Below are 14359 nucleotides of genomic sequence, written 5' to 3'. Positions count from 1 at the left end.
AAGATTTGAGTTCTCACTAAAAGTAAAAAAAAATCCAGTTTTGCCTTTTCCAATTCCTTTTTATAAGGAGCAAATTTTACTGATGTGCAATAAATGCGAACATGCTGGTCACATTTTCGCAAGTACATTCAGGTTTTTTTTGCCATAAAATTACACATTTTGATGTAATTAGATATGTTTCTAACTGTCTTTTAGAAGATTGTGTTTTTTAAATCTACAAATTTCAGAACAATATGAATGTAATTTAAAAAAAAAAATTGTACGATATAAACTTCATGGTATGTAACAAAACTGAAAATTTAAGAACTGAAATTTAAATTTTTTGAATAAACATTTTAGGTATCATCTCCAAAATAGTAACTGTACAGGCTGTACAGGTGAACAAAACTTAAGAAACAATCTTAATTTTTATGTACCTCAGTGTAAAAAAATATATGTTTAAAGTCATTTTGGGGCATTTAATTAGTCCATTCATTGTTTTGGTTTTTGACCGACAGCTGTCATTTTACTGGTATCAGGCAGCTGTGGTTGATTGTATACTTTTAATTAAATATAAAGGAGTGTAGGCGAAAAGATCAAAGATCACCTTTTTAGATTTACGCTGCAGAATTTGATGCTAACGCCGCTCAGAGGTAATTCTATTTCATCCAAATTTTTTTGCCTTGTTTTTATAGCACAAAACTAATGAAGCTAGCTATCTCTCTGTCAATCAGTGAAGAGACAGAATAAAAAAACTGCAAAAATTAAGATACAAGGTTTTCATCCCGAAAGCAACGGTATATTACTTGTATAAGCCTTGTTTTATACTTCATACTCATCATTTTATGGGCTGATCAAGAGTATATTAAGAAAAACAGTTGACACTTGTCCTTCAACTACTGATCTATCCAGGAGCCAGATATTAGAAGTTAATAAACTGATTAAACAGCAGACTTAAACAGAGTTTTTCACAAATTATTGGAAGCTAAATCTAGAAAATGGTGGCGAACATGTACTTTTAATAAACTGGGGTCGAGTGTATAAGCCAAATCATTGGGATAACGCATTATGTAGCATACCTGTTCTCAGATCAGCATTCAGCAACAGTCATTTTTCTGTCATTTAGAAAAGCAGTGATGGATATTTTGCTCATTAATTGGGTATCTATCATATATATATATATATATCATTTTGTTCTTAAATACAGTCAGAGAAACCAATAAAACAGCATTTAAGCATTATATAGGCTCACAATTGCTAAATGTTGTGTGGATTAATTTTATTTATCTATTTTATATGAACAGCAATGAAAAAGAGAAAAAGATCAAAATAAAGACGAGTGAAATGCACAAAAGTTTATTACTTCCTTAAACGCAACCCAGTGCATTTTGAGGAAACATCAACTTTCCTCCACACTTACAGAGCATGCAAGTTTCTGGCAGCTTCTATATTTTTCTTTTTTTTTCTCTTCTTTTATTTTCTTTTCTTTTTTTCATTCACCGGAACTAACACTGATCAGCACAAATGATTATTAATAAATAGCAGACTGAAGTGGATACACATCACAACAACAACACCACCCAACACATTTATATCCTCCTCACTGTGATAATGGTCTACTAATGAGCTACCCATTCATGTTTAGTGTCACACTAACCTGTTGCTAATTAAGAGTTCTGATACACTGAGGAGACCACGATAACAGCTTTACTGTTACTAATTACGGCCTATAAAACAGTTACAATCTCACTTCTACTTCACTGCTCTTCACGCTTTTCTAATCCCTAAAACGCGACAAATTTCTGTACGCTATTTTTAGATTGTCCGAAAACACTAACTGACCTATTATACTGAATCTGTCATTAATGTAATCATAAAATCTGTCATAAAATGCAGATTTGCCTACAGATTTTACATTCACATTCTATACAATTCTAATGATTAGCCTTCAGTGCTAAGATTATGTGTGACTATGAAACATTGAAATTGATATCTACACCAGCTGTTCTGTGCAGCAATCCATCTACTACTACTACTAGGGGTGGGACAGAAGTAATAAATATCAATTTTGCGATATATTGAATCGATTTTATTTTGCGATACATTATCTAAAACGTAGCCTCAAATATTGATATTTTTATGAATGAAAGTGATATCCACACCAGCTTTTACTGTTCAGCAATCTATCACTACTAGAGGCGGGACAAAATATCAATATTGCGATATATTGTATCGATTTTCTTTTGCGATACATTATCAAAAACGTGGCCTCAAATATGGATATTTTTACGAATGAAAGTGATATCCACACCAGCTTTTACTGTGTAGATATCCGTCACTACAAGGGGTGGGACAAAATATCAATATTGCGATACATTGTATAGTTTTTCTTTTGTGATACATTATCAAAAACATGGCCTCAAATATTGATATTTTGAACAATGAAACTGATATCTACACCAGCTTTTCTGTGTAGCAACCCATCCATTTACTATAGGTTGGGACAAAATATCAATATTGTGATATATCATCAAAAACGTGGCACCAAATATTGATATTTTTGTGAATAAAAGTGAATGAAAGTACTCCAGCTTTCCTGTGCACCAATCCATCACTACTATGGGGTGGGACAAAATATCAATATCGCAATACATTATTATATTATTATATATTGTAATTTTTTCTTGTAATACATTATTAAAAATGTGATGTCTAATATAGATATTTTCATCAGAATGGTTTTGATGGTTTTGATGCGACTGCACTTAAGGATACTTCCGTTCTTGAATTTTTTTGGATTGACTGACTTTCATTTCTTACATTAAAAGGCAAGAAATTCAAGTAATTAACTAAAAGCCATTCCAGGTGACTCTACCTGATAAAACTGAAAAAATACCAAGATGATAAATAATTCCATACGTGTTTTCTTCATAGCTTGGATGACTTTTAGTCAGCATTTAGTAATCATGAAAAAACACTACATTTAATGTATGTTCCAACTTTTGACTGGTACAGTATGTGTAGCAGATGATAACTAGATTTGATGATCAGATTTTTCTGAAGGGTAGAACGTTCAATGGGTCAATGACCGTCTTCACAGCACGCTCTCCCGTTCTTCAGCTCCCTCGGCGTCTCGTCCGCCAGACGTTGTTCTCATCAGACGGCTGCCAAGCAGGTTCTGGTTGGGCATTGTAGCGGTCCCTGGTCCGATGATGAGCGGTGTGCTTTCGGTCGGGCCCTCTTCGTCTACGTTGTTGTTGTTCAGCAGGACGTTGCTGGTAGCCCGGTTCAGGTTGGTGACGGCTGAGACGGGCCAGTTTTCCTCTGGGCTGCTGGCTGGGGGGCTTCCCTCAGACGGGGCCTCGGAGCAGATGGACATGCGAGCTACTGACGGGTCCTGAAGGCCGCTCAGACGCTTATGCGCCTGGCTATCTAACTCCAGCTGGATCAGACGTCCATCTTGCTGGGCCTCTGCTTTATCTGGCAGGTTTGCTTCTTCCTCTTCTTCATCGTCTTGTAGGGAGTGGTCCGAGGAGCTCCCGCTGGACCTCATGCCTGAATCTGAAGACTCCTTCTTGTCCAGTGTGGATGCTGAGATGAAGCTTTTTACAGCTTTCGGCTGGAGCGGCTGTTCTCCGGCCGCCCTGTGGTCTTCCCAGAGCAGAGGGGTGGCATCTGTCTCCTCTGGGCCTGAATCCTCCTCTTCTTCTTGGCAGGGCACGCTGCGGAAACGCCCGTGGACTATGGCTGCTTTGCGGCCAGCTCCGCTCCGTTCGGGCTTTTCGTCCTCTTCTGTGATGGGATGGAGCAGGCCAGCGTCCTGGGCATTGGCGTAGTCTGCCATGCTGTCTCCAGCTTTGTGGTTTCTCTTAAAGGGCTTGCAGGCCTCCTGATCTCCACCTTTGGCCTTGTCTTCAGAGCCAAGCATAGTCTGGGCTGATTTCTCCAGCTCCACATGAGCCATTTGGGAAATGTACTCCTGGTAGGCACTGCGGTACTCGGCTTGCTGTCTGTCTGTCAGCTTGCTGATGTCGTTGGAGGACTCCTGAGAGTTCAGGCTGGTCATGCTGGAAGTCCTGTGACTTGCAACCTAAAGGGACAGATGACATTTACACAGAAAAGAAGACATGTTAAAAGACATTGTAAGGAAACTCTCGGGTACTCTTTCTTTGAGAACTACCAAATACAGCCGCTAATCAAAACAATATTATACATTAATACATTAACTTAGGGACCATTGAAGAGAAGAGAGTAGAAACAACAGTGAGTGATTTTAATGAAGTCTGGATAATAACAACAGAACTGAAAGCTACTGACACTGTAGCTCAAGTTGTTATAGTATTTAATAATAACATGGTGTCATATTTAATTGCAGAATTTGTGTTTAATTCTTAATTATTAAGAAAACACCAGATGAAATGTCAGGTCATATCATATAATTTGGCCTAGGCTGCTTGAATGTTATCTCAAACTGTATCTAAGACCATTTATCAAACTTTTTTGTTGATAAAAACTATTAAAAATGTTTGCTTTTAAATTATATTGGTCCATTTTAAATGAGATATATTATAAAATATCCACATTGTAAAAAATAAATAAATAAAATAAACAACAATAGTAAACTGGGTTACTAAGTTTTCTTATCACCACAATGTAAAAAAAAACATCATAAAGAAAACTGAGAACTGAGAACTAGAACATTAAAGAAGCTCTATCAGCAAACAGCAACATTACAGATGGTCTAAAGCAAACTGAATTTAAATTGTTAAGGTTTTAAAATTAGAAGCATCTCCTTCAATGTTCAGCTTTATCTGCCATTATATGTAGTTTTAAAAAAAAACAGCCATTGCTTGAAAGCTACAATCATTTCTGGGCGTTTTATGTGATATATATTCGTAATAAAATATATATATATATATATTCGTTATATACGTAATAAAAATAAATACATTAATAATGGAATGGCTCTAAAGATGTCGTTGGGGAAATAGCAAGGCCAAGTGTGTGAACGTTTGTTAAAACCAGTACTGAAAAGGGGCAGCACTGCTGACACTCTGCAGAATGTGTGTGTGTGTGTGTGTGTGTTTGTCTGGTAAAAGCAGAGTGACACCTTTCTAAGTGTGAACATGGCAAGAGCAGAAATAGACGTCCCTATGTGACAGAAAGGGCCTCTCACACGCTGCCCTACATTAAGAGCATGTGTGCGTGGGTTTGTGAATGTGTGTGTGTGGGTGTGGGTGTGTGTGTGTCTTTGAGTCAGGTCAGCTCATCACTTCCTCTGCTCATCCAGGTCAGAGAACACTCCGTTTGTCACCCAGTAAACCACAGGCTATTTTCACTCTGCTGATAGACTACTGAAAAGCAGAAGCCCAGTCCTGCTTCTCTGTTCGGCGAGAGAGAGAGAGCGAGAGAGATAGAGAGCGAGAGAGATAGAGAGCGAGAGAGCAGGCGTGGAGACGCTGTATCAGAGTGTATTTGCAGAACGCATTATAATTATAGGCCAGCGTGTGTGTGTGTGTGTGTGGTGTAGAACGTAAAGCATATACCTGAACACACTTGCCTATATATATAATTATATATATATGATGCTGCATGCGTGTGCGTGTATGTGTATGTGTGTCCAAGGTTCATGTGTTTGTTAAATTATACACACATATATCATATTTTTTGCACTACAAGGTGGATTATAAGGCGCATTTTAAAAGAAATATAAGGGACTTTTAATTCAGCAGGTCTCACCGCTGGGTGGTGGTGGGGGGTGGCTAACTAAGTTAAGTAAAGCTAAGCTAAACAATGCTAAGTAAATAACTACTCTACATGGATTTCTCTCCTAAAAACTATTTATTTGGGTGAGTAAAGCGCTTCCGTTTGCTTCCGGAATTTCTCCAGCACTGGCTGAAGCATTAGCATTAGCCGCTGACCGCTCCAGCAGTGCTAGCCAGGGTAAGGAGCAGGCTACGAGCCGATAATACTGCCCTCTGAATGGGGACATAGCGAGCATGGTTAGCGGGTAATGCTAATGCTACTCCAGCAGTGCTAGCCGGAGTTAGGAGCAGGCTACAGACCGAAAATCCTCACTTCTGAACGAGGAAATAGTGGCTAATGCTAATCCAGCTCCGGTGCTGGAGAACTAAACTAAAACTCCTGTATGACGCTGCAGTTTAGGGGAGTGGCTTTACTGCTCTTTACAACCTGACTGGTAGAGTTCATACATAAGACGCACCGGATTAAAAGGCATACTGTCAATTTTTGCGAAAATTAAACGACAGATTGACAGTTTTGGTTTCAATTTAGTGAGCAGCTCTACCATTAATTAACATTATCTACATGGACCTGCGTCGTCCTTCTATACTTCACACTAATCGGTTTGTGAAATGGTTTGATGTCAGTTTTGTGAGTTTCTTTTTTCAGGTGTTATGCCAAATACTACCTCCCTGCCTGAATTCGACTCCCCTTTGCATGGATTTGCATCACAAAGCAGAATGAGTGTAACGCATTAACCTCACATTCTTTTATTTCTTTTTTTAAAAAAAGGCTAATCTACAGTTACAGTAGATACAGGAGTCAATAGCATAAATTGTGTTAGATTTTGGCACGTCACCCATTCTTTTTTTTCTTTTGTTGTTGAATGGATAATGATAACTCCCACTAATTCAGTTGATCTGAACTGAGACTTCCTGAGTTTGGACCAAATGTTGGTCCTTTTTTTGGACCATGGTTCACAGCAACTTTCACACCTGCTGTTTTAATTCAGATTAAACTGAAAATGATTATACTGACCAACTGCTATAGCAATTCATGTCTCACCTGGCTGGGAAGGTGCAGAACTATGTTAATTTCACTTTTTGTACAGTATAAATACACAACTTAAATTCAGTGTTTTTTCATGATTTTAATTTTTATGTATTGTAGATTAATACTAAAGTCATCCAAACCATGAAGAAAAAAACATATCAGTGTTAAAAAAGTGTTAAACAATGCAGAATATGTTTTATATTTGAGATACTTTAAAGTAGGCACTTCTTGATTCAATGACAGCTTTGCACATCTTGGCTGGATTTTCTCAGTCAGCTTTATGAGGTAGAGTCACCTGGAATGGCTTTCAGTTACCAGCTGTGCTGAACTCGTCAAGAGTTAATTACTTGAATTTCTTTCCTCTTAATGTGTTTGAGAACATCGGTTGTAAAGGTGTGAAGAGGTAGAGTTGGTATACAGTGAACAGCTCTATTTGAGTAATGTTCTAATCCATCCAATTATGGCAAGAACTAGTTTACTAATTAAAGAAAAAAAATCTTTAAGAAATGAAGATCAGTCAATTAGAAAACTTTAAAGATCATTGATTGTATCCTTAAGTGCAGTTGCAAAGGCCATCAAAAACGTTATGATGGAACTGGCACACATCAGGGCCGCTTCAGGAAAGTAAGGTCAAGAGTTCCCTTTGTTACACAGGATAAGTTCATCAGAGTTACCAGCCCCAGAAACAGCAAGTTAACAGCACCCCCGATAAGAGCACCTAAATGCTGCTTCACAGAGTATTTTGGTTTGTTTAACACTTTTAAGTCACTACATGATTCCTTATGTGCTCCTTCATAGTCTGGATGACTTCAGTATTGATTTGCAATGTAGGGAAATAGGGTCATGAGGGTTTTTTTCCTTCACCATGTAACAGCTACATTTCACAGAAGTACTAATAAGTGAGCTGGCTCTTTAAAGGGAAATTTCACTTGTGTCTGAGTGTCTGTATTATTCAGTCACAGTGACGTAAAGTAAGCCATTCAGAACGATCTGAAGTAAAAAGGTTCATTGTGGAGGAAATAAGATTTCTGACTCAGCAGTTGTGACTGGAACCGAGGCACGAGGCATGATGGCTACAATTCAAATCTAGCTATTCTATTTACTATCCAAAACATCCAGTGAACTCACACCAGTCTTGAGTTGAAACGCAGTGTTTCTTACATTTACTTAACTGTTAATCAAGTAATTGCAGACAGTTTGAATGCAATATATTTTCATCAAGAAGTTTTGTTGCCCAACTTCTTTCATTTGCTAATAATAATTGTGTTGTAGCAAGGAGATGAAATGTGAGAGAATGAAATGTGTGAATGAAATGTGTGCTACAAAGGAAGCCCACAGAGAAGATATGTAGTATCTATACAATGATCAATAATTAAATAATAATAATAATAATAATAATGATGAATAGTTAATTATTTTATACACACTGTAAGTGGTTGGATCAGCTATAAAGTATATCTAAAGTTTTTATAGAAGACTTGGAGAAATCTGATTTTAGCTACAAAGCAACAGCAAGCTGTTCATTCATTAAAATAACAACAATTCTCATCTCGTTGGTGTCACTCAATTATTTGAAAATTTAAATGAATTTCTATCCTGTAACTGTTTTACTTGAGTCAGGTAGAAAGCAGAAAGGATACGAAGGAAATATGTAACCTGACTGATGTAAGACGTACAACCACGGATTGGGAAGACCCAAGGAGACTCATTGGTATACAGAAAGGGACAGGAAAGAAGAAACACCTGGGACCGGGTAACAAGGGGGTGGAGCTACAAACGAACAGGTGCGCAACAGGGGCGGAGACACGGGATAAACACAGGGCATGTGCAGATGAAGGTGAATAAACACAGGGACAGACCAGACAAATGCAACTTGATTGTAATTTTATTTTACTTTTTGTATTCTTGCTTAAAAATCATTATTATACCTTATTATACTATTTTTTATCTCATTAATTAAGTCATAATTGAATCATTTTTTATATTATATTATATTTATATATGCCTTTATTTATTTCAATTTTTTAATCCATGTTCATTTTCACATGTTCATTGCTCAGCTACAATAAAAAATAATAATCTACATTATTTGTCCACAGATACATCCACAGTATGCATCTGGCCTCTGACCTGAGTTAAGGAAATACACGTCAGTTCAAGCCGAGAACACAGGATTATAGAATTTATACACAGTGTTATGTACAGTGTTATAACTCTGTACCCACCGTCCACTGGGTGACGGGCTGGCGGACCGGCTCCTCCAGGCCGGCGGTGCTGAGCTCCTCGAAGCTGAGGTTGAGGCTGTAGTGCAGAGCTCCTTCCTGTGGGGCTGCAGGGGGGAGGGAGGTGGGATCAGGTTGAGTCAGGATGCTGCTGCCCTGCTCACTGCCTGCTCCACACTCGTCCTGCAGCAGCTGACTCTCCATCTGCCTCTGCTCCAGAACCTGAGAAACAACATCACAGCACCACAGATATGCTGAAACATGCTCACAAGAACTGATTTGAAAGCAACATGTAATAAACCTAACAGTCATCAAATAGCTTCATGCAATTATCACTTATTCCCACAAACCTACAAACAATTTTTGCCTGTAACACCTTAGCCAGACGGAATTAGGGTCGTCTGCGAAAAATGTTTCACACTTCTACTCTTGAAAAAACAGGAGGACCAGTGAATTTTTTGGCTTTCTCGGTCACATGACATCGCGTTCAGTAACTCCTCCATTTCCACTTGCTGTTGTGTTTAAGTGGATCTCTGTTGAAAAGGTGCCCAAAGTGTAATTACGGTGTGTGGCAGTGGACAAATAGCTATTTTACTAAACCTGGATGACGAAGCTTATAGATGTCAGTCCAGACGGGACTAAAATTACCTTAGAACCACCGAGTTCAGTGATTTTTTTCATATCAGATTTGAGTCACTTTCATATGTGATCCTATATCGGATACATATCTGATCCATGAACATGCGACATGAATGTGAACGGTCAAATCTGAATTCATGCAGCTTTTTGCCTTTATGCATGAGCTAGTGCTTCTCTCTCGTACCCACACATCTCTTGGTGCAAGAACAGCAAAAGCAAACCAACTGGCCATTTTTCTCCTCCTCGACCTGAGCATGTACTTCAGACCAGTTGTTTGCTCCATACTCCATCAAAAGATCACATTTGAGCAAAAAAATCAGATTTAAGCAATGTGGCTTCTAATGTGAACTTAGCTTTAGTTTATTGGTCTTTTCTGTTCATATCTTGTGTTCTTGCCTATCACCCAAGCCCTGCCTTGTCATTATTGTTCCCAACTCTGTCTCTTTTGTAACCCCGCCCCCTTGTTATCCTCCTAGGCGTTCCTTGTCTTTGTTTATGTATATGTACCCTATGTATACAATGTATATGTACCCTATGTATATGGTTTTTTTTATTCTCGTTTGTGCTTTTGACCTCTATCTTATTGGTTTGATCCCCATTCCTGCTTTGTTTGATTCTGCTCGGTTACTTAGTTTGTTTGCTTTGTTTGTTCTTGCAGTGTTTCTGGTTTGTTATAGTTTATATTTATTTTGCTTGTTAGTTTGTTGGTTTGTCTTCAGTTTTTGTTAGTCCTTGGTTTTTGTTTCATTGTCTTAGTTTTTGTTACTTAGTTTATTTCCAAAATATGACAAATATTAAAACCGCATCAGAGTAATGTATCAGAGTTGCATCCTAACTCTGATGCATTACAGCATCTCTGTGTAATCTCTGTGCTACTCTGGTCCTGTTTGTGAACTGCACTGTGTAGCTCTGGTGAAGCAAACAGGACAATGCTCATTTCCTAGTGAGAACATGTCAGGTTATATTTTTGTAAAATCCTGTAATATTACAGCTGTATAAATCTACATGATTTTTTTACATTCAGTAAAAAGTTCAAGCTCAAAGTACAAAAAAAACTTTCTGATAATAGAGGAGCAAACTACTGCCTTAAAGAACAAGATTTTTCTTGGGGACTCTCTTTTTATTTATTCTATTTTTATTCAGATCTCCACTTTAAGAATTAAAATCTTTTATCACCCTCGGGTGATTTTACTGCAGTTTACTGTTGTTATTATTGAGAAGACACTACATAAAATTTTTATTTAGTTTATCAGACATCCCCTGATGAACTAATCCTATCAGAATAAGGCTTCTAAACGAAGCATGCTTTGTGAAGGGGCTCCAGGAGTAAGGCTGGGGACCCCTGCTCTATGGTGTACATGCAGTCACAGAACAATTAAGAGAGGTTTCTTTACAGGTTTCATTATCAGCCCTCGTTTAATTTTGTTCATTAGCTCATTTATTTCATTAGTCCTCCTGTTCTGCGCTTAGCATCCTCACAAGAGCAAATCCAAATATGACGGGACTAAGTGGAAGCTGAATATCGGAATTTGAGTCCCCCAGTCCGCGTCCTGTGCCCGTGCGTTTTCTCATGGACGTGTTTCCAGCGTGAAGAATGCTACTTTCTCATAAAAGTCAAGCTATTCAGATCTTCAACTGGATACCGAGCGCCCACTGACAATAACCTTCCTTCATTCAGAAAGCCGCCATCATGGACCAGATGGCTGCGTGCTTGCTGGCAACACAACATTCATTTGTGGAAGCACAAATGGAAATCTGATCAACACAAGCTACATGTGTTCCTGATTTCAACTGCGCATCACCCTCCTTCTCGAAAGAGGGGCTGTGAAAAGCCCTCCCGTATCAGACGCTGGTGTGTATTTGTGTGTGTGTGTGTGTGTGTGTGTGTGTGTGTGTGTGTGTGTGTGTGTGTGTGACTATAAGTGTACAGGGACGGTGGTTTAAGATGAATTAAATGATGCCATAATATTAAATAAAATAAAAGAATTCTAATAATAAAAAAAAATAAGCCTGCTCTATATGAACAGTATAGAATTTTTTTTTTATATGTACTTTTATTTCACTGTAGACAGTTTGAACTCAAGACAGTTTATGGTTTGTCTGGTCAACTTCATTTCACTGTTTATCCACAGTACCAATCAAAAGTTTGGACACACCTCTTCTCATTCAATGTGTTTTCTTTCTCTCTCCCTTTTTTTTTTAATAATTTTCTACATTGTAAATTTTGTCTTATTTTCACCAACTCAGTTGGGTTTACATCAGGGGATTGTGGCGGGCAAACACTTTTTTTGTTTACTACATAATACCATATGTGTCCCTGTATTGTTTTGATGTCTTTAATATTAACCTACACTGTAGAAACTAAATGAAATACTGGACTGGCCTGCCTGGATTCCTGACGTGTGCAGAATTTGGATTGAAAGAAGCGCTTGCAGAAAGAATAGGACAAAATAACAGCTGGACAAAATAGCATTTAATCACTTGGTCTCATCAGTGCCTGAATGTTCTTTTAAGTGTTGTGAGAAAGAAATGCAACATTACACAGTCGTAAATGCTTTACCATCCCAACCTTCTTTTGGAATGTGTAGCAGAGCTGAAATGCAGGAATGGACTTTTATTAACAAATGAAATGAAGTTTACCAGACAAAACATCAGATCAGATATATCTGAGGTTGACAAAATCTACAATAACATAAAAGTCAATATAATAATGTAATAAACTCCATACAGTGCCAACTTTGTCTGATTTGGCTTTGTACAGTTCAAAATCTTACCACTGCCTTGAAGAGATGCCAGTCTCCGAAGTTCATGTTCATCTCCTTCCTCAGCTCATCCAGGTTACACTGGCATAGGACCCGGCCGTTGATGTTCGCCTGGATGTGCAGACATTTACAAGCTGACCTTAGACTGATTATGAAATCTACCAGCACTTGTGCCCATCACAGACGCCCTGAAGCTTCTTTTTTGAGAAGCTTTTTATTTATTAGCGCCTGCGGATCCTTGGAAAAACAAGTGGTGGGCTTTTATTTTGGTGCTTGTTGGTGCAGCTTGGGTGACAGGGCGCTTGCTAAACTACTACAATGGACATCTTTGAGTGTTAGTGATGCCGCTGCGCAGCTGCTAGCTTGAACGATGAAGATCTGAAGGTCTGAAGGCATTAGTCATGTCGCTGCCACTACCCTTCAGATGGTGTTCAGTGGAAAACAGGCCCTTAAGGTAAAACCTGTGTTCACCACATGGAGATAAGAATAAGTCTGGTCTTTACGATATAAGTAGATGATGTTTTGATGCTGATTTCAGTCCTTTGCCCAAGAGCAGAAATATCAATGCTCTATTCTCTCAGTAAACAATGCAGGGAATTTATGACCATTAGACTTCCTGACCTCTCAGGGTATATGTCTACTAGCATGCATTTTCAAAGGAAGCCATTCATTTTCAATGGCGGCAAGTAAAAGGATATGTTGTATATTATAGAAAGGTACTTGACAAATCTGTTAGAAAGAGTTTATTTCAGTGGTTCCCTGGTTTTGGGAACCAATACACCTTGCTTTTTCTTGTACAACACATCTCATATTAATTATCACATACGCATCCATGAAAAAAATAATTTACTACATAAACATCACTCCCATACAGCTCTGGAAAAAAATAAGAGACCACTTAAAATTGAAAACCTCTGGAATATAATCAAGAGGAAGCTGGATGATCACAAGCTGTCAAACCAAACTGAACTGCTTGAATTTTTGCACCAGAAGTGGCATAAATTTATTCAAAAGCAGTGTGTAAGACTGGTGGAGGAGAACATGCTAAGATGCATGAAAACTGTTATTAAAAACCAGGATTATTCCACTGAATATTTCTCATTTTCTGCAAATAAATGCTCTAAATGACAATATTTTTATTTGGAATTTGGGAGAAATGTTGTACCTATAAATAGCAAAATCAGAGAAACTGATTCAGAAACAGAAGTGGTCTCTTAATTCTTTCCAGAGCTGTATATATTTAACAATCAAAGATCCTACTTTTTAGTAGACAATTTTGCTTTAGTCCCATTATTAGCAGCAGACCGTACCTAAGTCATAAAGCTTCAATTATAGACAATACAGTGTACAATGTATTCAGTGCATGTACTGCAAATTAAATGCAGTATCCAAAAAGGGTGTCAATCGATTAAAAAATATAGTCAGATTAATCATGACATCATTCTGTTATTAACTCTGATTAATCACACTTGTTTTTCTTTAACACTTTAAAAACTAAATATTTTGATTTATTTACTGCATCAAGATTTGAGAACCATTAGAAGTGGTTTTGTTTTTCTCTATGGCATAAAAATGTATATATTTCACCTATTAAAATAAGCATCTCTAACTGTTTTATAATTGTGTAGTTACAAATGAACAAGCCATGTAATAACAGTGTAACTACTGCTGAAGTAAGCATTGGTACAGGTTAATTACATTTTTACAGGTTATCTTATTGCATATGTGTGTTAATGTTGATTTTTGTATAATGGTTTTTCACATAATGTGTGATCATAAAGTGTTTCACATAATGTAAAAGTGTGTGTGAAATATGTCTGGTACGTAATTAGGGCTATGGCTGTTTTTAATACTAAAAATCTTTATTATGAATTATATAATACGCATTTTTGAACTGGATTATAAGGCACACTATGAACATACAGCTGTTTTTTTTTTCTGGTCTTTTTTTATACATAAGGT

General features: G+C 37.6%; 1 protein-coding gene across 6 annotated transcripts in view; it reads right to left on the bottom strand.

Annotated features, from left to right (window-relative positions):
* Positions 1-1319: 1319 nt before the first annotated feature.
* Positions 1320-14359, bottom strand: part of kidins220a (kinase D-interacting substrate 220a) — a 131615-nt gene continuing 118575 nt past the window's right edge. For all 6 annotated transcript variants that reach the window (XM_022672832.2, XM_022672835.2, XM_022672836.2 and 3 more), the window contains 3 exons: positions 12410-12508; positions 9000-9218; positions 1320-4069 (listed from right to left, as the gene is read on the bottom strand). In XM_022672832.2, the coding sequence (XP_022528553.2) occupies positions 3074-4069; positions 9000-9218; positions 12410-12508 (1314 nt within the window). In that variant the 3' untranslated portion in view covers positions 1320-3073. The remainder of the gene's footprint in view (positions 4070-8999; positions 9219-12409; positions 12509-14359) is intronic.

This window comes from Astyanax mexicanus, chromosome 14 (genome assembly GCF_023375975.1).
Source record: "Astyanax mexicanus isolate ESR-SI-001 chromosome 14, AstMex3_surface, whole genome shotgun sequence".
Classification (NCBI taxonomy): Eukaryota; Metazoa; Chordata; class Actinopteri; order Characiformes; family Acestrorhamphidae; genus Astyanax; species Astyanax mexicanus.
Note: the sequence above shows the minus strand (reverse complement) of the source record. Positions and strands in the feature narration are given on the sequence as shown.